Below are 25,388 nucleotides of genomic sequence, written 5' to 3'. Positions count from 1 at the left end.
CTTCATCGCAGAGCACACCCCCTGAGAGGTGCCCACAAGAAGAAAGACCTGTGTATATTTGATCCCTTTCTTTTATGCCTTAAGGTTAAGTTACACAGACTGGGACTAGGAAGCAACAAGAAAGATTTCCAAAACCAAACTTATATTAACTTAGCTTCTGTTGCTTAAAAACACAAAGCTGGTAATTGGTTCACTAACTCCAACTAGCTTAACAATAGGAGATACATTTAAAAGTTAAGTGATATTTTACAGAACATAACAATATACCTGGGTGTCCAAAGTGATTTGGAATCAGAGAACCAAAGACTTATTCTCTTCATCCGTTCTTGGTGATTGGCTTTTGATGCATGGGCCAATCCCAATTTTCTCCTTCCAGTTTATGTGTTGTAGAATTACCACCATCTCTGATCCCAAGTTTATATCTCCCCAGATGAACAGTAGACCGTACAGCTTGGGAAGGACCCTGGTCTAGGTGTGGGCATAGGACCCAAATGGAGTGAGATCACTATTGGGCCAGAGGGCAGGGTCATATATTAATAGCTTCTTCCATGTAATCACTTGGAGGAAAGAACAGTTCTGAGAATATCAGTCAGGTTAAGGGGAAGATATCAAACAGTTGGTTTCTTCAGCAGAGGGGATGGTAGGATATTAGGTAGGAAATATAGGTCAGAAGCTATAGAAGGAAAAATTACAGAGCTGTATTCTATACCAAACTTACTCTGATTCAGACACTATCATATTAACCCATTAAAAATGTCAGAAAATTAGAAACATTTCATTCATATTATTGGTAGAAATTTAAAAGTTACACAAAGATATCCTTTATAGCTTCATCTCAGAATTCCTTATAGTACCAGGTAAACCAATCCAGCTCCACAGATCTCTGAGGCATCTTTGAAGTTGGCTAGAATGCTCTGGATCTGAACAGATACTGTGTTCATGAACCCAGGTTGGAGTGGTCAAAGAGGAAGTGCATCAGATAACTCCATATTCCCTCCAGCAATTGTTTGGTCCTCATGCCATAGATGATGGGATTTAAGGTGGCTGGGATGATCACGTACAGGTCAGCTAGCAGCACTTGGGTGTGCAAGGGCACTATATCCTGCCCCAACCAGGCCACATAGATGGATGCCATCCCAGGTAGATAGTACAAAGCCATAACCCCCACATGGGAGCCACATGTGCTTAATGCTTTCAACTGAGCAGTCTTTGAGGAGAGATCAAATATTGCCCTGAGAATTAAGATATAGGAGGCAGCAATGAAGGCCACATCAGAGCCCACCATAAGAGAGGAACCAATCAGACTGTAGAGACTGCTGGGCACGGGGTCAGCACATGCTAACCTGGCCAAAGCTATGTGCTCACAGTAGGAGTGGACAACCACATTGGAGCCACAGAAAGGTAGATGACTCACCATCCAACTCAGTGGAGTCATGAATGTGATAGCTCTGATGGTGATGGCCATACTCATTCCCAGCATCACTTGAGGCGTGAGAATTCTCTTGTAGTGTAGAGGCTTGCAGATGGCTACATAGCGGTCAAAAGCCATGGTCAGCAGCAGCCCCGTCTCCACAGCTGTGGCTAAGTGGACAAAAAACATCTGAGTGAAACAAGCACTAAAGCTGATGGAGCTGTCTCCTGAGCAGAAGATGCTCACCATCTTGGGTACCACCGAGGAGGCCATAACAATGTCCACAGCAGCAAGAACACACAGAAAGCAATACATGGGCTCATGCAGAGTGGAATCCATCCAGATTGCAGTCACAATGATGGTGTTTCCTAACAGGGCTATGATATGCATGGCACTCAGTGAGATAGCCAGCCAAAGATGTGAAGATTGCAGTCCTGGGATACCCACAAGGAGGAAGGAGGCAGGGGTTTCCATTGTGTGGTTGTAAGCTGGACCCAGCATCACAGGGGAGACTTCTTGCCTATTAATGTATAGATGATGTAAGAGAATGGTGCAGTCCTATAAGATTAGTTCCTATTTGTGGTGCTGGGAAAACCTAGGGATATTCTCAGCTTGGTGGTATCGCAGGATCAGAAAAATGACTTCTAATACTGTGCTACTTTTCATCCTCCTTACAAGTTTCTATTCATTGCTGAAGGATCAGCTCGTGAATTCCTTCCTTAGGGACTTGTGTTCTGCTCTCTTCCTCCCCCAACCCCATGCCCAGGTTAAGTTAATAACCTCTTTTGCAGTTTCCTGAAATCTCCTGTAGGGACTAAATCGACAATTCCAGTACTGTATGAGTTTATGGTATGCACTCAAGTGCCTTATAGGAAGATTGTGATCCATAGCTGTGGTCACAAGTCACTTGAATGAAGATATATATACTCATTACAGTAAACAATTTCCACAGAAAGAACGATTAACAGAGGAAAGAATGACTTATCTCTGTGTGCTGTAACTAAATGTTGAAACCAGAACTTCTTGAAAACAAACATCACATTTTATATGCTCAGCATATTGCATAGACAAAACATAAATTCAGCATTCTTGTGATTCATGAAATACGTTAGTAAGTTCAGTAAAATAAAACCATTAGAGAATAACATTATCACATTTTACAGGTGATTATAAATTATCTATAAATAAATATAATCCTTACCTTCTCTAAATTTACCCTGGATCCTATTCACTTTGGTTCAGTTAATAGATTAAATTACTACAAGGAAAATCTTAGGGTTACCTTATAGATGACCCCCCCTCCCCAATAAGTTGTTATGGTTCTTTAATACAACTAACTCCCTCTTCCTGATAACCAAGATGTTCCAAACAAGAAAGCTTTATCCTTTAGAAAGTTAAGCACTTTATTATTAACACAGTATGTGCCAGTACTATGTTAAAAGTGTAGTATTCATAATCTGAGTGTATTTCTCCATTTGTAATATAAGACAAACATCCATTCCATACAACACAGTTTGTATAACTTAGATTAAATATTCTAGCCAAGATCATGTAGTAAGTGTGTGGTAAGTTTTGGGTTTAAGCTATGACTCCCAGGTGTCCATCCAGCCCAACATAAATAGTCAACAAGACAACTATGGATAAAACAAGGTTAGGGGTTTCACTTGGCCAGGTTTGATGAGACAAAGATAGCTACTGCTGTGCACAGCCAGCAGCTGAGCTCTACCACTTGTTCATCTCTGTTTATTGATGTATTCACCCTCCACTGCCTCATTCAGGTGTTACCATATCATATAATATGTAACAATCTAAGTGGGGAAACCTGAATATAAAGAAGTCAGCATTAACTACCATTCCATTCCTTTGTGATAGCTGTTTAGTTACTCTCTCCTTAGGATGATTGGTTTCCATGATTTCATATTCATATGGTGTTTGGTCATAGGCACATTTTCCCTGCCATCTGAGAAGACTCCTTACAAGGGGAGGCTCCTTCCTCTGATGTTATCACCCAGCTTTTGGAGACATTGGTTAATCTTCTTCATGGAACCCCTAGATTCTACTTCATCAGAATAGAGCATACAAATCCTGCATACTTTTGTGTACCCTACTCAGAATATGTTATTGGTCCCACATCATCAAAGGGCAGGATAGCAAAGTGGCAAAAAGCATCGGTTCTAGATTCATACTCCTAGACTGAAAACCCTACTCTATCGCTTGCTAGCCATTTTGCATCAGTCAAATTATGTAACTCTCCAAGCCTCAACTTCTTCACCCATCAGAGTTAATAATACTTCACAGAGATATTTTGAGATTTAAGTGATAAGCTATGTAAAAGTGCTTAGCGTGATGCTTGGTACATAGGTGTTCAATAAAATATAGCTATAATATAGTAAAACAGAAGACAGTTTTCCCTGCCTAATTCTATACTTCTAGATTGCTCCAAATAACATCCTTAAATGGGTGTATGTGATTTGAAGACCACATTTACAAAGTAAAAAGCTGCTCATCCTGCATTGCCTGAAGAATTTCTCTTGTCCTCCCATGAGTTGCCACTGAAGATGTCTCACCCAGTGGCTGTGCACAACAAGTTTCTCCTCATTGGACTATGATAAGAGCCCACTATCTGTTCCATTATAGGTCAATTCTCAAGTTTAGGATTTTTTGTTTTGTTTGCTTTGTTGCTATTTTTTTTTCTTCATCACACTTGTGAAAAAGTTTTCCTTAGTTTTTCCTACAACCCATCTCTAATAAGAAAGCCAAGCATAGCTCACATTTCTGCTGCCATAAAACAACTCTTGCCAAACTGAATTCAGATTAAGGATAGAGTGGAGGTGGGTATGAAAAATATTTTTTCCAGGCTAAATTAGTGCTTCAAATATTTTTTCTATTGTTCTCAGATAATTTTCTTTCCTTAGGACGTGGGCATATGCCTTTGTCTCAGACCTGGACTTAGAATCTCAAGTGTAGACCAGACCATATTAAATACAATTGATCTCCTTCCTAAAACCCTCATCACCCTAGTATTGTATCTCAAGGGCTCAGCCTAATGAGTCACCACAGCAACTGTGTGATTTGTTTTGACATAACAGTAGTCATATATCGCTCAAGAACTGTTTCTTAGGTGTTCACGCAATCTTAAATGAAAGGTGCTCATTTGCCAAGCCTCAAGACTAGCCTGCTTTAACTATCGCTTCCTGTGCCTCTCCTGAAAAAAAGGACTTTCATCGTGAGAAGTTACCATATCCTTACCCTTGGATACTGTCTCAAGCTACCTCTTTTTACCTCTTGTCAGGGTTCTGGCTCCTCTCTGAGTAGTGGAATAAATCAGATTAATGGAATTCTGTGCCTTGATCCCATCTGCTGTGGTACACATTTTCTCTCTTAGCCAAGCATTAGGTGAGCATTCGTCAGGTTCTCAATCCTAATCCTGGGACATACATTTGCCCCTTCAGTTCACCTCCTACAGAGCCTAGCACTGATGGGCTCCATAGTTAGGTACCACCAGCAGCTGTGGTAAAGTCCTCAGGAGTTTTATTTAAAAAATCAAGTTTTGGAGACATGATTACAGACTGTGATCTATATGAAACAAACCAAAAAGAAAATCCCTGAGCTTAAGAAAGACTATATCATGGCACAGATTGAATAAATTAGTGATATCCACATCATAATCAGATTATAAAAACCTTGCTGTGTAGCTACTGGGTGAGACATCTTCAGTGATAGATCATGAGAAGACAAGGGAAAGCTTTTGAAGTAGAACGGTAGTGAAGAGTGAAAGAAAAATTCAGGGTATGCTTGAGACTGCCGCATGTGTTCTGGATGCAACAAACTCAGACTTGTGCATTATTGCATAAAGGGCTGCATAAAGCTTGAGAATCCAAACAGCCTCTTCCCCACTCACCTCTGATCCAGAATGTTCCTCCCCTGGCTGCCCTGTTTAAATTCACCTTTCTTCAAGAGGCAGCCTCAGCTGATGCTGAGGCCTCAGCCCTGGAAGCTCTAATTGGGCATACCTTTGATGCCCTTGAGAGTGTTTTTCTTTTTAATCTCCATTTACGTTTCTTCTCAATTAGCGTTGCTGGAGATTTACATTGTCAGTCTTTGCAAAGAACAGGACACTTGGTTTGGTTAGTTGTTTCTTTCTACAAATATTTATTTCAATCAGCCTATTGATACTGAACATTGTTTGGCTAAGATTAACAGTGATCTCCATCAAGCATCTGTTGCCAGTCCAGTAACTCTTTTTCCTTTTGTTTTACTTGACATCTCCAAAACATTTAACACAACTGCCTGCTCCCTGATTTTTCATTAACTTTTTTAAACACTATGAATATAATGGGAAATGCACAAATCTCAGATATATAGCCTGATAAATATTTATTATGTGAACACATGAACACACTTACATAGGCACTACTGAGGTTAAGATACAGACACCAGTGCCCTCTGGTTGTTAATGTTTACTGTTTTCAGAAAGCTCTGGTAAGTTATCCTAAGATCTATTTTCAGCCCTGCACCTGCCTTTGCCTTCAATACTGTGGGTATATTCACATGCAGACCTGGAGAGCCAATTACTTAAAACTAGCACAGAAAAGTCCCTTAATTTCAACAACTCATGATTCACAAATCATAAGATATGGGAGAATTTTTCATTTCTATTAAAAGAGTGAGGAATACATAATTCAAAATGAAAATGTCTTAAAGGTAAAAGAACTAAGGCATATGCATTTGAATCAAGCCTTTCTGTTTATGATAACCCTTTCTTCCTACCTGGATACTTCCCCTCTTCAGCCAAACATGCACCCAATCAGCCCTACTACTGGGTTTTTTTCCTCATAACTGTTCTTAGTCCCATAAAACTGTCTCTCCACCATGCCAATATTATACCTACCCCTTCCTCTCTGCTTTCAATTAATTATATGTCCCATTCTCTCTCCCACCTTTCCTATCCAAATATCATTTTCATACATTCTTGGTATCAGTAATACCCACCACACCTAGACAGCCCTGTATAGGAAGAGTAAAGGCTTATATTTTCTATTCTGGGGTGATCTGGCCTTCAGACTCCATCAGCCCAACACTAATGCCCAAGTCAGTTACCCACAGTCTGAGAGTTTTCTCTGTTTAACTTTCTCCAATGAGTCCATGCCTCATAGTCCACATTTCTTTCATGCAAAAGAGGAGGGGTTAATACAGGATACCTTCGGAGGAGCAGGAAGTGCAAACAAAATCAAATACGAACAAACAATGGAGAGTCATATTGTCCTTTCCAAAGACTTCTCATTGGGGCCCTCTTTTCCCTCTGGATACTCAATCATCCTGCCTTGTCCCTGGACACCCACCTTCCTTTGGCCTCTACCCAGCAACCAAACATTGCTACTCCTCAAGAGACTGGTTTATCTTTGTGCTCTGGCCCCTGGGGATTTCCAGATAGCAGGAGGAGGCAGATGCTTAAGGGCTGAAGAGTCTGTTTCTTCAAGTTTTCAGAAGATACCTAAAAGTTAGACTAAGAGTATAAAGTGCATCCTGAAAGGAAAACAAACAAACAAACAAAAACCATGATAGGTAGGATTTGTGAAAGTTCACAATGTGCCAGGCATCATAACAAATGCTCTTTTCAAAGATTATCTCAGTCAGTTTTCAGAACCTCCTGAAGTAGCTGCCATCATCACATCAACATCTTATAGATGAAAGCTGAGGCTTATAAAAGTCAGAAAACAAGCCAGAGAGTCAAGAGCTAAATTCTAATAACCGTATTTCACTTCACTTTATGGTAGAACTATTCACACTGACAGTGTACTTCATATCTCAAAGTCGAGTTCACATTTCCTCAGCTCTGCCTGGGGACTCGGGCCAGGTTTCACTGGTTAAATGTTTCCCATGACGCTGTTATAACATCCTGTTGAACGGAGAAGGGAAAGAGGATGTAGGGGAGGGCAAGGAAGATGAGTTTTTCAACTGGAGATAGGGCATGCACCTGAGCACAAAAGTATGAGAAGGGACATATTCTCCAAATAGAGGATAAACCAGAGGCAGTAGAGTCAGGGGACTTGAAAGGGATTGAAAATACAAGAGGCTAGAGGGGTGCATGGGGCCATGTTTTAAAGTTCATGTCTTCTGCCTGAGCATCATCTGTGGAAAGGAATAAAGTTGGCAGAAAAGAGTCAACAGGCACAAGCTATAAAGTTTCTAGTGTTTTTCTTTTTAATGGCAAAGGGTAGATAACTATTTGGAAGTATGAAAAACTAAGAAATACAGTTGCATGCTCTCAGTTCCCCAGATCCTAAGTGGACACATAGCTGTTCATGAAGAGAATGGTGAGCGATCTTTGTTGTCTTTCATTTTAAGAGTTGGTGAGGCAGGAGCAGGAAGAGGCTTTGTGCCTTCTTCAGCCTAACCTAGCACATTCCTAAAGAGCAGGGAAACATAAGTTCAATCAAATGTGTATTCTCTACCAAAACTTGTCTCTAATTCAGATACAAGTTGATTGAATCCACTGAGAAAGCCCTCAGAAAATCAGAAACATTTCATTCACATTCCTGCTAGTAATTGAAAAGTTATGCAAGGATATCCTTTACACCTTCATCTTAGAATTCCTGTAGCACCAGGTAAACTAAGCTCTACAGATGTCTAAGGCATCTTTGAAGTTGGCTGGATCTGAACAGATATTGTGTTCATGAACCCAGGTTGGAATGGTCAAAGAGGACATGCATCAGATAACTCCATATTCTCTCCCGCAATTGTTTGGTCCTCATGCCATAGATGATGGGATTTAAGGTGGCTGGGATGATCACGTACAGGTCAGCTAGCAGCACTTGGATGTGCAAGGGCACTATATCCTGCCCCAACCAGGCCACGTAGATGGATGCCATCCCAGGTAGATAGTACAAAGCCATAACCCCCACATGGGAGCCACATGTGCTTAATGCTTTCAACTGAGCAGTCTTTGAGGAGAGACCAAATACTGCCCTGAGAATTAAGATATAGGAGGCAGCAATGAAGGCCACATCAGAGCCCACCATAAGAGAGGAACCAATCAGACTGTAGAGACTGCTGGGCACGGGGTCAGCACATGCTAACCTGGCCAAAGCTATGTGCTCACAGTAGGAGTGGACAACCACATTGGAGCCACAGAAAGGTAGATGACTCACCATCCAACTCAGTGGAGTCATGAATGTGATAGCTCTGATGGTGATGGCCATACTCATTCCCAGCATCACTTGAGGCGTGAGAATTCTCTTGTAGTGTAGAGGCTTGCAGATGGCTACATAGCGGTCAAAAGCCATGATCAGCAGCAGCCCCGTCTCCACAGCTGTGGCTAAGTGGACAAAAAACATCTGAGTGAAACAAGCACTAAAGCTGATGGAGCTGTCTCCTGAGCAGAAGATGCTCACCATCTTGGGTACCACCGAGGAGGCCATAACAATGTCCACAGCAGCAAGAACACACAGAAAGCAATACATGGGCTCATGCAGAGTGGAATCCATCCAGACTGCAGTCACGATGATGGTGTTTCCTAACAGGGCTATGATGTACGTGGCACTCAGTGAGATAGCCAGCCAAAGATGTGAAGATTGCAGTCCTGGGATACCCACAAGGAGGAAGGAGGCAGGGGTTTCCATTGTGTGGTTGTAAGCTGGACCCAGCATCACAGGTGAGACTTTTTTCCCGTTAATGCACAAATGATGTAAGAGAAGAATGCAATCCCGTAAGATCTGTTGACACATATGGTGCTGGGAAAACCTAGGGATATTCTCAGCTTGGTGGTAATCTCAGGATCAAAAATGTGGCATCTGACAAAATTATCCTGTACCACTTTTATCCTCCTTAATATTCTTCCCTTCCAAATTTGTATTCATTGTTCATGGATCAGCTCATGGCTTACCTCCTTTGGAAAGCCTTTTCTGCTTTCTTCCTTCCCCATTCCATACCCTTTCCTCTGAGCTTTCATGCAATCTCCCATCGTGACCTCAGAGAGACTAAATTGATCATTGTAATGCTCTCCCTAGACTTTATTGTGTGCATTAAGGTGTATGTCTCTTGTTTATGATCTTACACAAAGGGTGTAATCCATAACTGAGGTCACAAGTCTATTAAAAAGAAGTCTATTAATATATATTTATTATGGTTAAGTTTCCACAGAATGAAGGATAAACAGAGAAATGAATCTGTCTTTCATCTCTGTATGCTCAGTTACTAATTGTTATATGAACAAAAACTTCCTGAGGTCAAACATATCGTATTTTTTATCCTTGGTACAGTGCCTATAAAATAATATGAAAGAAGTATCCTTGTGGTAAAAGAAATACATGAATGAGTTGGGAAAAATAAGATCATTAGAGAACAACATAATCAGCTTCCATAGGAGATAATAAAGTACCTGGAAATATAATCCTTACCTTCTCTAAACTTTGCCCTGAATATCCTATTTACTTAGGTTCAATTAATAGATTAAAATACTACAAAGAAAACCTTGGGACTACCTTATAGATGAACTTCACCCAGTAAGCTTTTATGATTTTTCAATGCAGCTATTTTTTCATGATAAACTACCAAGACATTCCAGGCAACAAGGAAGCTTTATCCTTTAGAAAGTTAAGCACTTTATTATGAACATAGTATGTGCTAGTACTATGTTAAAAAGTGTAGTATTCATAGTCTGAGTGTATTCCTTCATTTGTAAAATAGATCAAACATCCATTCCATACAACACAGTTTGTATAACTTAAATGAGATTAAATATTCTAGCCAAGATCATGTAGTAAGTGTGTGGTAAGTTTTGGGTTTAAGCTATGACTCCCAGGTGTCCATCCAGCCCAAAATGGATAGTCAAGAAGACAACTGTGGATAAAACAAGATTAGGGGTTTCACTTGGCCAGGTTTGATGAGACAAAGATAGCTACTGCTGTGCACAGCCAGCAGCTGAGCTCTACCACTTGTTGATCTCTGTTTATTGCTGCATTCACCATCCATTGCCTCTTTCAGGTGTTACCATATCATATAATGTGAATAATCTGGCTGGAGAACCCAAAATAGAAGTATTCAGCCTAAACTGCCATTACAGTCCTGCGTGGTAGCCCTTTAGTTACTTTCTCCTTAGGATGATTGGTTTCAATGATTTCATATGATGTTTGGTCATGGACACATTTTCCCAGCCATGTGAGAATACTCCTTGTAAGGGGCACTGCCTCTTCTGGTGGTAACATTCAGCTTTGGGAGACATTGGCTGATCTTCTTCATGGAACCCCTAGGTTTTTTTCTTCAGAATACAGCCTACAAATCCTGCATACTTTCATGTACCACACTCAAAATGTGGTACTGTTCTTACATCATCAAGAGGCAGGATAGCAAAGAGTCAAAAAGTATTGGTTCTAGATTCATACCCATAGACTTAAAAATCCACTCTATCACTTGCTAGCCACTTTGCCTTAGTCAAACTATGTAAACGCGCCAAGCCCCAGTTTCTTCATCCATAAAAAGGAGATAATAGTACATACATCATAGAGATATTTTGAGACTTAAGTGATAAGCTTTGTAAAAATGCTTAGCATGATGCTTGGTGCTTAGGTGCTCAATAAAATGTAGCTAATATAAAATGAAACTGTTTTCCCTGCATAAATCCCATACTTTTAGATTGCTGCAAGTAGCATCCTTAAATGGGTGTGTGTGACTTGAAGACCACTATTAAAAAGTAAAAAGCCACTCAACCCACATTGCCTGAGCTTTTCTCCTGTCCTCCCATAACCTACCACTGAAGATGTCTCAACCACAGGCTATACGCAGCAAGATTCTTCTAATTGGACTATGATGAGGAGCCCACTATCTGTCCCATTATAGATCAGTTCTCAAGTTTAGAATTTTTGTTGTCTGCTAGCTTGCTATTTTTTTTTGTTTCTTTATCATACCTGTGACAACCATCTCCCTTACTTTTGCCTACAACCCATCTTTAATAAGAAAGCCTAAGAATGGTTCCACTTCTGCTGTCATATAACAACTCTTGCCAAACTGAATTCAGATTAAGGAGTGGAGGCAAGTATGACAAATATTTCTTTTTCAGGCTAAATTGCTACTTCAACTCTTTTTCCTATTGCCATTAGATCATTTCGCTTCCAGAGAAATGGACATGTAGGTTGGTCACAGACCTGAACTCCAGATGCCAAGAATGGACTAGAATATGTTAAGGACACGTGATCTCTTTTCTCAAACCCTCATGGTTCTAATTTGTATCTCTCAAGGCCTCAGCCTAGTAGTTCACCACATCAATTGTGTGATTTGTGTTGACATAACAGTAGTCATATATAACCCAAGAACTGTCTTAGGTGTTCAGGCACTCTTAAATGATGTGCACTTATTTGCCAAGCCTCAAGACTAGCTTGCTTTATCTATTTCTTCCTGTGCCTCTCCTGAATAAAGGGTTTCCATAGTAAGAAGCTGCCATATCCCTACCCTTGTACACTGTCTCTAGTTTCCCCTTTTTAAGTTCTCATCGGGGCATCACTTCTACCTGAGTGATGAAATAGATCAGATTAATGGAAGTCTATGCTCAGAATCCCATCTACTGCAGTAGACATTTTCTCTGTTAGCCAAGCACTAGAGGAACATTTACCAGGTTCTTAATCCTAACCAAAAGACATATGTTTGCCCCTTCAATTAACCTCCTAGAAAGCCTAGCACTGATTGACTCCACACCCAGGTGCCAACAACAGCTGTGATAGGAGTCCTCAGTTGTTTTCTAAAAAGCCAAATTTCTGGGACATGATTACAAACTGTGGTCTGTATAAAAGAAATAAACCTACACCAAGAAGAAAATCCCTGAGTTTAAGAAATGCTATATCATGGAACAGATTGAATAGAGTAGTGAGCTCCACCTCACAGTCAGTTTATAGGAGCTTACTGTAAACTGCTGGGACACTGGGCGAGACATCTTAAGTCATGGATCACAAGAAGATTAGGGAAAGCTTTTGAAGTAGAATGGTAGTAAAGAGTGAAAGAAAATTCAGGATATGCTTGAAACTGCCGCATGTGTTCTGAATGCCACAAACTTAGGCTTGTGCATTATTGCATAAAGGGCTGCAGAAAGCTTGAGGATCCAAACAGCCTCTTCCCCACTCACCTCTGATCCAGAATATTCCTACCCTGGCTGCCCTGTGTAAATTCACCTTTCTTCAGGAGGCAGCCTCAGCTGATGTTTGCCTCATCCCTCCTCTCACCAGCCCTGGAAACTAACTGGTCATACCTTTCATGCCTTCGAGAGTGGTGTTTTTTTTTAATTCTTCATTTACTTTTCTTCTTAATTAGCACTGCTAGAGATTTAATTGTTAGTAATCTTTTCAAAGAACAGGATATTTGATTTTGTTGGCTGTTTCTTTTTAAAATATTTATTTTACTCAATGTATTGCTACTGAAAATTTCTTGGCTAAGATCAAATGTCATCTCCATCAAGGATCTGTTGCCAGTGACTCTTTTTCTTCCTGTTTTACCAAAACATCTCACACAACTTCCTGTTCCTTCACTTTCTGGTTTTGTTTTTGAGCCATTATGGACATGCTGGAAAATGCACAAATCTCAAATGTTCAGTTAGATGAATAATTACAATGTGAACACATGAACACACCTATGTAGGAACAAATCAAGATATACATACTATTGCTCTCAGGCTGGTAAGGCATACTGTTTTCAGAATGCTCTGTCCAAGCTCTCCTAAGACATATTTCTAGCACTGCACCTGCCTTTGTTTTTAATCCTGTGGAAACATTCACGTGCAGATCTGGAGGGCCAATCACCGAAAAGTAGCTTTAAAAAGTTCGACCGGACATGGTGGCTCAGCCTGTAATCCTAGCACTTTGGGAGGCCGAGGTGGTGGGATTGTCTGAGCTCAGGAGTTCAGCCTGGACAACATGGCAAAACCCCGTCTCTACTAAAAATACAAAAAATTAGCTGGGCATGGTGGCGAGCACCTGTAGTCCCAGCTACTCAGGAGGCTGAGGCATGAAAATTGCTTGAATCTGGAAGGTGGAGGCTGCAGTGAGCCAAGATCATGCCACTGCACTCCAGCCTGGACGACAGAATGGAGACACCATCTCAAAAAAAAAAAAAAAAGGAAAAATAAATAAATATAAAAATAAAAAGTTTCTTAATGTCAATAACTCATGATTCACAAAGCACAAGACCTGTGAGGATTTTTCATTTCTATTAAAAGAGTGGGAAGTACATAATTCAACTTGAAATTGTCTTAAAGGTAAAAGAACTAATGCATAACTCATTTGAGTAGAGCCTTTCCCTTTATGACAACCCTGTGCCTTTTCCTGAGTACCTCCACGGTCCAACCAAGCATACTCCCAGTCACCCCTATTGCTTGGATTATTTTCTTATAACTTCTCTTGGTCCCTGAAAACTGTTACTCCACCAGCTCAAAATTGGACTTACCCTTTCCTCTCTCTGCTTTGAAGCAAAATAACCATAATTCTGTTCCCTCTCCACCTCCCTCATCCAAACATCATTTCCATAAGGTCTTGATAGCAGATATACCACCAGACCTAGACAGCCCTATATGGGAGGCATGAGGGCTTATAACTTTCATTCTGGGGTGACCCAGCCTTGATGTCAGGTCATCAGCCCAACATTCGATCTCTATCAGCCCAACACCTGATTCCCAGGTCAGTTACCTACATCCTTGGAATTTTCTCTATTCAACTTTCCCTGATGGGTTGATGCCCGGTAGTCTACATTTCTTTTACTCAAAAGAAGAGGGATTTGTACAGGACTCTTCAAGAGGAGCAGGAAAAAATGACACAAAATCAATGAACAATGGATAGTCATGGGGAGAAGTATTTTCTTTTCCAAAGAATTCCCACTGGGAGCTCTCTTTTCCCTCTGGATACTCTATCATCCTGCCTTGTCCCTGGACACCCACCTTACCTTGGCCTCTGCCCAGCAGCCAAACACTGCAACTCCTCCAGAGACTGCTTTTTTTTTTTTTTTTTGTGCTCTGGCCCCTGGGGCTTTCCAGATTGCAGGAGGAGGCAGATGCTTAGTGGCTGGAGAGTCCTTGTTTCTTCAAGTCCTCAGAGGATACCTAAAAGTTAGACCAAGAGTATAGAGTACAAACTGAAGGAAAAAAGAAGATCCAATATTGGCAGGATTTGTGAAAGGCCACTATGTGCCAGGCATCCTAATAAATGCTTTTCAAAAATTATCTCAGTCAGTTTTCAGAATCTCCTGAAGTAACTGTCATCATTGCATTGACATCTTATAGATGAAGCCGAGGTTCATAAAGGTCACAAAGTTAGTAAGCAAGTGAGTTTAAGATCTAAATTCTGACAACCATAAGTCACTTTATTTTATTGTAGAACTATTCACACTAACAGTGTACTTAATATTTCAAAGTCCAGTTCACTCTTCCTCGTTCTGCCTGGGGACTCAAGGTAGGCTTTGCTAGTTAAATGTTTCCCATGACACTACTATAATGTCCTATTGAATGGAGAAGGGAAATAGGATGTTGGGGAGAGCAAAGAAGATGAGCTTTTCAAATTGGAGATAAGAAATGTGCCTGAGCACAAAGGTATGATAAGGGAAATGTTCTCCAAATAGATAATAAACCAGAGGTGGTAGAGTCAGGGGCCTTCAAAAGGAATGAAAATACAAGAGGCTAGAGGGGTGTATGGGGCCATGTTTTAAAGGTCATGACTTCTGCCTGGGCATCATCTTTGGGAAGAAATAAAGTTGAGAGAAAGAAGTCAACAGGCAGAAGATATAAAGTTTATTGTATTTTTAATGGCAAAGAATATATAAATATTTGGAAATATAAAAAATCGGGAGACAATGCTGCATATTCCCAGTTCCCCCAATCCTCAATGGAGACATAGGTATTTATGAAGATAATGGTGAGAGGCCATTTGTTGTCTTATTTTGAGGGGTGACGAGCAAGGAGTGGGAAGAGGCTTTGTGCCTTCTTCAGCCTAAACTAGCACATTCTTAAAGACCAGGTGGACTTCAGTTTAACTTCACATCTGATAGAAGACCCATTCTTCAAGCCTGCAAAATGACTAGTCCTACCAACACCTTAGTATTTTGAACTCCAAAACCTGTGCATCCTGTTTCCTGTAGGGTCATTCAGAGAGCAGGCCATAACATAAACATCAACTAGCATATTGAACATTGATAAGTGAACAATCAAATGCAGAAGACAATTAAGATATGATTTAAGTAGCCCCAGCATGAGATGAGTCAGCTAAACTGTGATACTCTCTGCTAAGATTCAACCTGTTCCTACTGAAGCATTCAGAGCAGTAGTGGATCCTCACAAACAGATGGTGGCCTTAAACTCACTTTTTCATTCCCAGTCCCATGGCAGAAGACTTCCAAATAGAAATACTCCAAAAAGGACAAAGACCTAAGGTAACAGAATAATGATACAAGAGAAGGTATTCTATGTGGAAGCAAGAGCTTTCAACATCTTTGATTGTCCCTCCTTTGTCATTATTTGCTCATAGTCCTTGCCATTCAACCTTTACAACCTGCATCATATAGAAGAATGCCTAGGATGACATAAAACCAATCATTGAACAAAGCTGCCATAGCCTGTAAGAGAACAGAAAAAGCAGAGAAAAATAGGTAAGAGTTGTATATCTCAAAAATTGAGCAGAAATGTTTGATTTTGTGTCCAGCTAAAATTGCCTTCTTGTGTTCAAGATAATATGGCTAAAGAAACCCAAGAAATATTGACAAGGTCTTCAAACTTCAGAAAACAGTTCAATTCCTTCATCTCTCCCTTTTCAAATCTCCACACTGTACTCCAACACAAAAGAGGCATTTAGAAATACATAAAGATCTATCCTCAGGAACACACATGTCATCTCAGTCTGTTGAGTTGGCTATTTACATTAGTTGATGCAGAATCTTGAGGTCCTGAAAGTCCCCCGCCCCAAATATTACTAAGATTCCCCAGGAGGTACCTGTAGTAGTTATCACAAATGAAACCCCGTGTTCCATTTCTAGCATTCGTGCCCCAGTGTAAGCCCCTCTTCCTGAGTGGTGCTGGACCTAATGGTTCACTTCTACTGAATAGAATTCTGCAAAAGCGATGAGATTTCACTGTCCAAATTAGTTATAAACACACAGTGCTTTCCATCTTACCCTGTCTTACTGTCTTTCTCACCCTTTAAAAGGTAACACAGTATTGATGATTAATGTCGATGGCTGAACTTGGCAAAGAGTGTGCAAAAAAGAAAAAAGACTAATCTTCTTATAAGAACTGACCCAAAAATACTAAATAAAATATTAGCAAATATTGGAGTGGTTTAGAATAGGGACTTCTCAAATGTTAATATGTACACTTTTTACATCAGTGTTGTAGGCATCAGGGGTATGTTAAGCTCCAGACTGAAGCCAAGAAAGAGAATTTAGATGCTGAAGTTCTAGCTGATAAAGTGACATATAGGTCTATATTCGGTAACTCTAATGACTCCAACCTATTTGGATCCATTTTGTAGTCTTTTTTATAATGGAAATTTGCACTTAAAATGGACTAGGACACACATTAGGCAGCTGAAGAAAGTATACCATAAAAGGAAGAGATGATATAGTCGACAAGTGGCTAGATTTTAGGGTATAGTGGAAATCTTTGCCTGCAGACGTTATAACCTCAGAAGTTACGTTGAGGGGAACTAGGGATTAAGTCTGAAATTCATTAGGCCAAAGCTTTGTTCCTATTTGCCACCTCAGCATAAAGGCAAATGTCAGGCTTGTGTGTGTATGTGTGTTTGTGTGTGCATATACGCATGCGTGCAAGTATTGATACACAAGTCCCATGTCAATCACACAGTCCTTTTTGCTCAAGCTAATTTTCACTAGGAAGAACCCTGCCATATTTTCCAAGGGAATAAATTCATTTTGGGCCATCAAGAGCCAGCCATAATACCACCTAATGAAAAAATCTACAAGATTCTAGTTATTTCTTCACAAAAGTATCTCTTTTTTTATTACAGAGAATGCAACAGAATTGTTCAAACAGCAGAATATCCTTAGAGATGGATCAGCTTAATGAGTCTCTTGAGATTGAGGTTCAGGTCAAGACACATCAATTACTTAAGGTCTTTGGCCTCCTGCCAGGAGAATTTGTCACTTCCAGCTCTCTATGTGTGTCCTTCTCTACAATTTCCATTGCTAAAAAGTTAACCAATAAATACAAGCACATTTTAAGTGAGCTTTAAATGTATTTTCCAAATTTGTCTCTGATATTTTCGTTCTAATAGTTTTGTTTCTGTTATGCCTGAATCTTTTAAAAACCAAAATTGAGAAGGTGAATATATTTTTTGTCTGTTTATATTGCTTCTTACAGACTTTTATTTATTTTTGGTCCTCATTTTAAAATTATGTTTAATTTTATTCTACCTGTTTCATAATGTCTTAACAAACAGGAACTATGATAAGAAGCATGGGAGCAACAATGGGAGAGTCCATTCTATCATCAGGAAAAGTCTGACCATTTATTCCCTTCACCCATTGTAACGTATATGGATGTGTTTTGGTCAAGGAATAAGCCAAGGCAGATATCCAGGCCTGCATGATTCAGCAAGTTTGTTGCACAGGTGCACACTTCTACTTGTTATATAGATCGTTTGTGTAAGTTCATACTTGGCTCTGAGCCACTATTGTCTGTAAAAGGTATAATTGCCCTGCTAACACTATACAGGGACTTTTGGGGCTTGGCTCAACTCGACATGGCTCTAGTGCAGGCGCTGGTGCCCAGAGAAAGAGAGCCAAAGCTGTCCATTTTGCAGATGGACAGAGGGGACCCACAACACAGCTCACACTGGTGCCCAGAGAGAGAAAGAGTTAAGCTGCTGACCCTGAAGCCAAGGGTGAGCCGGCTATGCAGCTGCAGGCATGGGGGCGGCAGGAGCCACAGAGCCAGAGCAGACAGTTGAGATAAATGTGGACAGTGTGAGAAAGTTGTTAATAAGAACTGCTGCTGAATGAAGTCATCTTTCACCTGCCTATGGACCCCCGAGTGTTCTTTCTGTTCATCCACCCAGTCCCCTCAGACTTCAGCATGGGCTGGACCTGAACCCTAGGATCTGACACCCATCTCAAGTCCTCTCAGAAGACTAATCAGATATAAACTTTCCCCAGCTGTAAACTGTGTAGCTCCACACAGATCCCCCGTGAAGCACTCATTACCTCATAAGCTGGGAGCTATCAGCTGCTGATAGTTCACACCTACATTTCTTTCAGGAATTACCTTCAGCCAAAGGGAACTCTATTACCCTAAATTAGCCACCCTCCGTTTGCAATGATTGTATTTAATGACTAGTTGATGGTGAGTTTAAAGGCCTGACTCCCTTGCCTAACTCAGGACAAGTGTGTAGGACCATCTCTACTCCAGAGTTTCTCGTAAATCAGCTGGGAAGTCTGATGAAACTCCGTTGTAATTCACCTTCTCCCTCTGCAAAATTCTGCTTCCTTTGCACCTGTTGAGACATTGTTTCTGAGCTTACTTTCTGATAAACTTTCAGCATGGAAAGGTCTCAAAGTCAGTTTCTAAGGAACCCAACTTAAGACAGTTGATAGCAGGAATGGTCCCAGAAAGTAGACTCTCAAGTGTGATTATAAGCTGGCAGGCTGGAAATGAGGACCCAGAAAACTGTTTTCTAAGTTGTCCTGAACACAATTAGGACAAGAGAATCCTTACCATGCTAAACCATATGCTTCCTTTTTCTTCTTCTTTTGCTAGTTTAAAAGATACTTTTTGATAGGAAAAATTCACTGAAAGTTAACTAATATTGGTTATGTGACTTTATTCTAGTTGGTTCTAGATCTGATCATAGAATCTAGGGAGTGATGTATATTTCACAATGTAGAGTTCATTTTCTTTACTGTCACGTTTAAGATTCTAGCCCATGTCTGGCAATTGCAACTTTTTTTTTCTTGTGAATCCTGATGTTAAATTTTGGAAGGTGAATTATGATACTGTAGTCACAGGTGAACACACTCAGGAGTCTCCCAATTTAAAAAATCAGCACCGGCTCTCAGCTGCCACTTTGCTTCTGGTTTAGTGGGTTCAGGAGCCTCCGTGGCTCCAGCCAATCCAGGCTTCAAGAATTCTGACCAATGGCGTTCTCTCACCTTCTATTTAAGTTAAACTTCAGCTCCTCTTAGGCTTTATAAGCCCTTGACCGAAATGAGGTGGGTGGGGTTTGGGTAGTTTGGGTGGAAACTGGGAGACTTCGAAGTTAGTTTCTCTTTTCTCTATGTGTCTTTCTCTCAGCTTTTTCTGTTTCTGCTTATTTTAAGAGATAAGAAATTTCCTACTGATTTGCTGTGAGAAAAAACAAAATAAGGCACCTAGGTTTAGTCGTGTTTCCTTCCGTCTTTCTCATAATCTCACGATTTGCCCAGGAAGTGAAGACTCGAACAGCAAGCTCAACATTCCTCGCTTTCACTAATGAAACAGTGAAAATCAGCACTGAACTGAGATGCTTTGGGCTAGTGGAATACTAGAAAATACTTCTTAGTTCCGGTAAAGCTCATCTTTTCTTTCACCACTTTCTTTCTGTGGTTATTGTGGGGCCATTGAAATAACCCCAGACTAGGAACAGTTCCTAAAGAAGGGCCTCACTAAGAGGCTGGGATGGGAGCATTAACCCTACTTTCACTAGGAAGGCTGTTTCTAATTCGTGGGCTTACAGTCCCTTACAGCAGAAGGCTTAGAAAAAGGACCTCTTGGCCGGACGTGGTGGCTCATGCCTGTAATCCCAGCACTATGAGAGGCCTAAGGCAGGCAGATCACCTGAGGTTGGGAGCTCGAGTGGCAGCCTGATCCAACATGGAGAAAGCCCATCTCGGCTAAAAATACAAAGTTAGTTGAGCACGGTGGTGCATGCCTTGTAATCCCAGCTACTTGGGAGGCTGAGGCAGGAAAATCACCTGAACCTTGGGGGAGGAGGCTGCGGTGAGCAGAGATTGTGCCATTGCCCTCCAGCCTGGGCAACAAGGGTGAAACTCCGTGTTTTTTTTTTTTTTGTGTGTGGTTTTTTTGTTGTCTTTTTTTGGGGGGGGGGGAGGGGAAACCCTCTGGTTGGCTCAAGCTTTAACTTATAAGTTGGATACAGTCTTCTCTTAAGAACTGGTCTTACCATTATTGATAAGGAAGGTTGTGGGCTACTTTCCTGCCAACTCAAAATATTCCCCATCAGAGGGAAGCTGCTTATATCATACATACCCCATTCTCTTGATGCCTTTACTTTATAGCTTTCTTTTCTGAAGCCATCCAAACATTCTCTCAGGAAGGACTCAATGTTACTTCACTTTCTAGGATGCTTGCCTTGGCTGAGGCTTTTTTTCCCCTAACAAAGTCTTTTTTCAGAACATGAGAGTTCCATTATTCTGACTTAAGTTTTCTTCTCTCCTTTCTCAATTGACCTTTTTGGTGGCTTAAGCCTTGGAAGACCTTTTAGTGTTCATTTAGGTTCTGATTCCACTTGTCTTGATGGAAATTGGGAGACCACAAGACTAGGGAGTGACTTTTACTGGGAAACGGACATATCACTAGTGTGTTCATAGCCACTGTGCATTGCTTCCTCTTCCTTTGCTGTTCAAGCTTACAAATCCAGGCCAGGCATGGTGGCTCACACCTGTAGTCCCAGCACTTTGGGAGGCCCAGGTGGGTGGATCACGAGGTCAAGAGATCAAGACCGTCCTGGCCAACATGGTGAAACCCCGTCTCTACTAAAAACACGAACTAGCTGGGCATGGTGGTGCATGCCTTGTAGTCCCAGCTACTCGGGAGGCTGAGGCAGGAGAATCCCTTGAACCTGGGAGGCAGAGGTTGCACCAAGCCAAGATTACACTACTGCACTCCAGTCTGGCAACAGAGCAATACTGTCTCAAAAAAAAAAAAAAAAAAAAGCCAGGTGTAGTGGGCGCTTGTTATCCCAGCTACTCAGAATGCTGAGGAAGGAGAATCACTTGAATCTAGAAGGCAGAGGTTGCAGTGAGCTGAGATGGTGCCGTTGCGCTCCAGCCTGGGTGACAAGAGCAAAACTCCATCTCAAAACAAAGCTTACAACTCGATTCTTTTGTCCTTAAAGGTATACATGGTCCGTCTTACTACATACTTTAAGTTTCTAGGTGTTGTCTTGGGTTCCTAGATGTTTTAGTTCTTGAGATTACTCTTAGTAGTTTGTTCAGGATCTCTTATGACCTCAATTCTAGACGAGAATTGATCCTCACATTGTTATTTTGCTTTTCTCATGTGACCATAGATCCACAAGTTCTTTTCCATACTTAATGTAGAACCTACGGATTTCTCGACCTCGTTTTCTAATAGGGATCTCTGATGTTCCTCAGCCTACAGTTGAGGGGTTTCCACTTAACTTCAATGTTCTCTGCTCTGTGCAACAATACCTCTGAAATGTACATGGCTAGGGGATGGAATTGGACCAGTAAATGGGATTGTGATACTGACCCTAGAAGTTATCTTCCTTCCCTCATCCTCCAAGACATTTCTGCCCTCAGAATGGAAGAACCCTGATAGAGGCAGAAGTCATGAAGTACCCTGAGACCCTTGTTGATAGGTAAAACCTTAAGTGTACACAACTATATAGGGTAGAATGACAGACACCTAGAGACTCAGAAGGGTGGGGATAGGATGGATGAGAAATTAATGGGAACAATGTACGTCATTCAGGTGATGACCACTAAAGGCCCAGACCTCACCACTATCCATGTAACAAAACTGTATAACCCTTAAACATATACAAAAAAATCTAAGTGCCCTTCCTGTAAGGACTCATAGTTGCCTATTGCTTAAAGGGCTTTCAAAGCATTTTCCTAGGGGTTTCATGAATTAGCTACTTCTGCCTGACTGAGGGCAGAGTTACGCCTTTAATTCAGGAGCTCACAGATGCCTTTCATCACATACTGAGACTGTCAAACCAGCAAAGCTAGCCACCCTCACCTGTGGCTGCCTTTGTTTTGAAGAGCTTATCTTGATTCAGGGTAAAATAAAGACTCCTGTGCTTCAGATTATGATGGCTCATTGATAGGAAACATCCAAAAATATCCTTATAAACTTCTACAGAGCCTTTAACTTAGATAAGGATGTGTTCATACACCAGGCCAACCACCCACTAACAGTGCTGTCTAGTGTGGTGATGGGTGATAACGGCCACACCTTGGCAGAAGATAACAAAAGACCTTGCTTTAGGGGGTACTGTAAGTGTTTGGCTTCAAGGATGACCTTCAAAGAATGCAGCAGTGCCCTTGGGAGTAAGGAAGTACTACCCAACCTTAATATGCACTTTGAGCAGCTGCTGTCCAAGTATAAGAGCGACCAGGGGTCTCTCTGGTACCCTCTTATAAAGGCAGTAATTCCATTTACAAGAATTCTACCAATTACCTCCCGAAGGCCTCACCTAACACTTACCTGGTCTCAACTTAGGAATTTTGAGGGTGTACACACATTCAAACCATAGCAGTATATAAAAAGCATAAGCTTAACAAACACTACCTAATAAATCACAAGAATTGTTAATGTCTGTTTTTTCACCCCACTTAAAAATCAAAGTTCCAAGTTGGATTAAACAAGACTCATACATAATGACGTCTATAAACTCAAAAAGTTGGAAAAAAATACGAGTGGGGGAAAGGAGTCACTATTAAATCAGATAAAGCAGACACTAAACCAACAATCCAGGGAATTACATAATGATAAAGGGTTCCATTCCACAAGACTTAACTATCATAAGTACATAAGCACCCAACATTGCAGCACCCAGATCCATAAAACGAGTACTTCCAGACCTATGGGAAAACTTTGCCACCCAATAGTGAGGGACTTTAACACCCCACTGGCAGTGTTAGACAGATCAAGTCAGAAAACTAACAAATCCTGGACTTATATTTGACACTTAACCAATTTGACCTAATAGACATTTACAGAATACTCCACTCATCAACCACAAAACATACATTCATCTCATCAGCAAAGGGAGAACATAATCTAAGATCAACCACATGCTCAGCCATAAAGCAAGTCTTAATCCAACAACATATCGGGGTTAGGTGTCCTGAAAACTTCAAAACTGCCAGGATGGGCAGAAATGGAAGAAGCCAAGATGTTTTTGGTGAATGGTAAATTGAATTTCTGTAGCACATAGTTATCTTCCTTTATGTGCCGCCTTCTAGAGCTCTTTCATTTCATCATAGCTTCACTTGCCCTTCAAAGACCTTGCTATCTGGAACGTGTTTCCAGTGGAATCTGTATTTCCTGGATCTCAGCCCCTCTACCTGTGGGAGCAATGAAACACCAGCTTCTATGTGACTTAATGGATCTTATCACGCTTTCTTTCTGGTTAGCAGGTCAGGTTTGTGTTGAGACATAACTATTAGGTCATGTCTTTTTCATATCTATGGGGAATGTCTTACCCTGTGGTTCCTAGCTGGATCTCCTAGAGACTTTTTGGTGCCCCAGCCACTAATGAGCATAACAATGCCATAGAATTTGAATGGCTTTAGAGCTACTTTGGTAACAGTAATTATCTTTCCCCTTCTGGCCACATTGATTTTTTGGTCTCTTGTGGTGTGAAATGAAGTGGCTACTTCAAAATTTCTAAATTTCTGGGATCTTTACAGTATCTACTCGATTTTGGTGCTTCTCTTCTATAGATGCGCTCATGCACTACTCCAATCCATATGCCTCTATTGCATTCCAACTTGTTACAGGCCTTCAGTTATTTTCTCCTTTCCTGCCATTGACCAGGAGTAAAGCAGTTTGCCACTGACCATTGTATATGTATGTAGCAGCCATCCTTTTTTTTTTGCTCGTACTCTGATCCATCTGTGAAACTGTCATTTTCTTAGTGTTTATTCTTCATGCTCTGTAGTGTATGAGCCTTAAAGCTACCAACATGCAACACTGCAAGTGTTCAATAGCCACAAGTGACTGGCCATTGAATTGGACCACACTGATTACAAAACACTTCCATCAGAATATTCCATCCTAGCACTGCTCCAGGTCTTTGTAGGGAAAAACTGTATATGGATCATGTTCTACTTCATGTGGATGTGAACTACTTGAAGTCCCTGTCCTGATGTAGAAAAACATTTGCCAAATCAATGAGTGCAGTATGGTGATTATTAAATCAGATGCTGATTCAGGTGTTACTGTGCTGTGGCAGAGATACCATATCTGGCAGAGCAGCTTAATTTGGGGCTAACATTTGGTTGAATTTGAGGTACTCTTTCTCTAGGATCTTTGTGTTTTGAGTGCTATACTGGTGAACTATATGGGGATATGAGAGGCATGAGAGTCATTAACTGCAACCTTGAAATCATTTTAAGTGTCACTTTCTGTATCCCTTTTGTTACATAACACTGTTTACTGTCTTGTCCAGAGAAAGGGAAGTTTCAAAGGCTTCTATGTAGCTTTTCCCACTGATACCACTTGCCTCATAGGCCAAAGTTATAAGTAGACATACCTGTTCTGAGTATACATTTGGGGAAAACGATCACCAGGTGCATTCCAGAATCGGGATCAGCTATGAGCTGACTACTCATTATACTCCACTGTGAACTAAAATCTATTACCTGGCCTCCTATTCCCCCACTGACTAGGGAGCCATAATGAATTTTGGGTTGCCTGGGTATCAGTGTTCTCTTAAAGCTTATGTCAAACATTCTCCAAATGGTTGGTTATTCTTTTTTCCAGTGTAAAACTACCTGAACGAATAGCCATAGATCCCCCTAGGGGAAGGAGTAGGGGAATCACTGTCAAACTCGTAGCAAGCTGTTGACACCTTCCTCAAAGGAAGACACGTGCAATCAATGTGTCCTAAGCCTAAACACAAGGGAAAGGGTTATAAATATCGTAATGTAATAGACTATAAAATGGTCATGGCCTAGCTCTTTTTTTTTTTTTTTTTTATACTCAGGTCTTAAGTTTGTCAGTAGTTACCTTCCACAAAGTCTAGAAAGC

General features: G+C 40.9%; 2 protein-coding genes and 1 long non-coding RNA gene across 3 annotated transcripts; 1 reads left to right on the top strand and 2 right to left on the bottom strand.

The window, feature by feature from the left end:
- Positions 1 to 937: 937 nt before the first annotated feature.
- On the bottom strand, positions 938 to 1,927 carry LOC100978394 (olfactory receptor 52I1). Its single transcript, XM_003804652.5, has one exon. The coding sequence runs from the start codon at positions 1,910 to 1,912 to the stop codon at positions 938 to 940; it is 975 nt and encodes a 324-aa protein (XP_003804700.1). The 5' UTR covers positions 1,913 to 1,927.
- A 683-nt stretch (positions 1,928 to 2,610) lies between these two features.
- On the bottom strand, positions 2,611 to 9,160 carry LOC100984469 (olfactory receptor 52I2). Its single transcript, XM_057299067.2, has one exon. It carries the CDS (start codon positions 9,136 to 9,138, stop codon positions 8,086 to 8,088), a length of 1,053 nt encoding a protein of 350 aa, XP_057155050.2. The 5' UTR covers positions 9,139 to 9,160; the 3' UTR covers positions 2,611 to 8,085.
- An 8,972-nt stretch (positions 9,161 to 18,132) lies between these two features.
- On the top strand, positions 18,133 to 24,505 carry LOC100984810 (putative uncharacterized protein C11orf40). The gene is made up of 4 exons (XR_008620130.2): positions 18,133 to 18,273; positions 22,459 to 22,622; positions 23,640 to 23,778; positions 24,298 to 24,505. It is a non-coding gene; the product is annotated as a putative uncharacterized protein C11orf40 (long non-coding RNA).
- The last annotated feature ends 883 nt before the right edge of the window (positions 24,506 to 25,388 follow it).

Source organism: Pan paniscus, chromosome 9 (genome assembly GCF_029289425.2).
Source record: "Pan paniscus chromosome 9, NHGRI_mPanPan1-v2.0_pri, whole genome shotgun sequence".
Classification (NCBI taxonomy): Eukaryota; Metazoa; Chordata; class Mammalia; order Primates; family Hominidae; genus Pan; species Pan paniscus.
The sequence above is the reverse complement of the archived record's forward strand: the minus strand, read 5'-3'. Positions and strand labels throughout refer to the sequence as shown.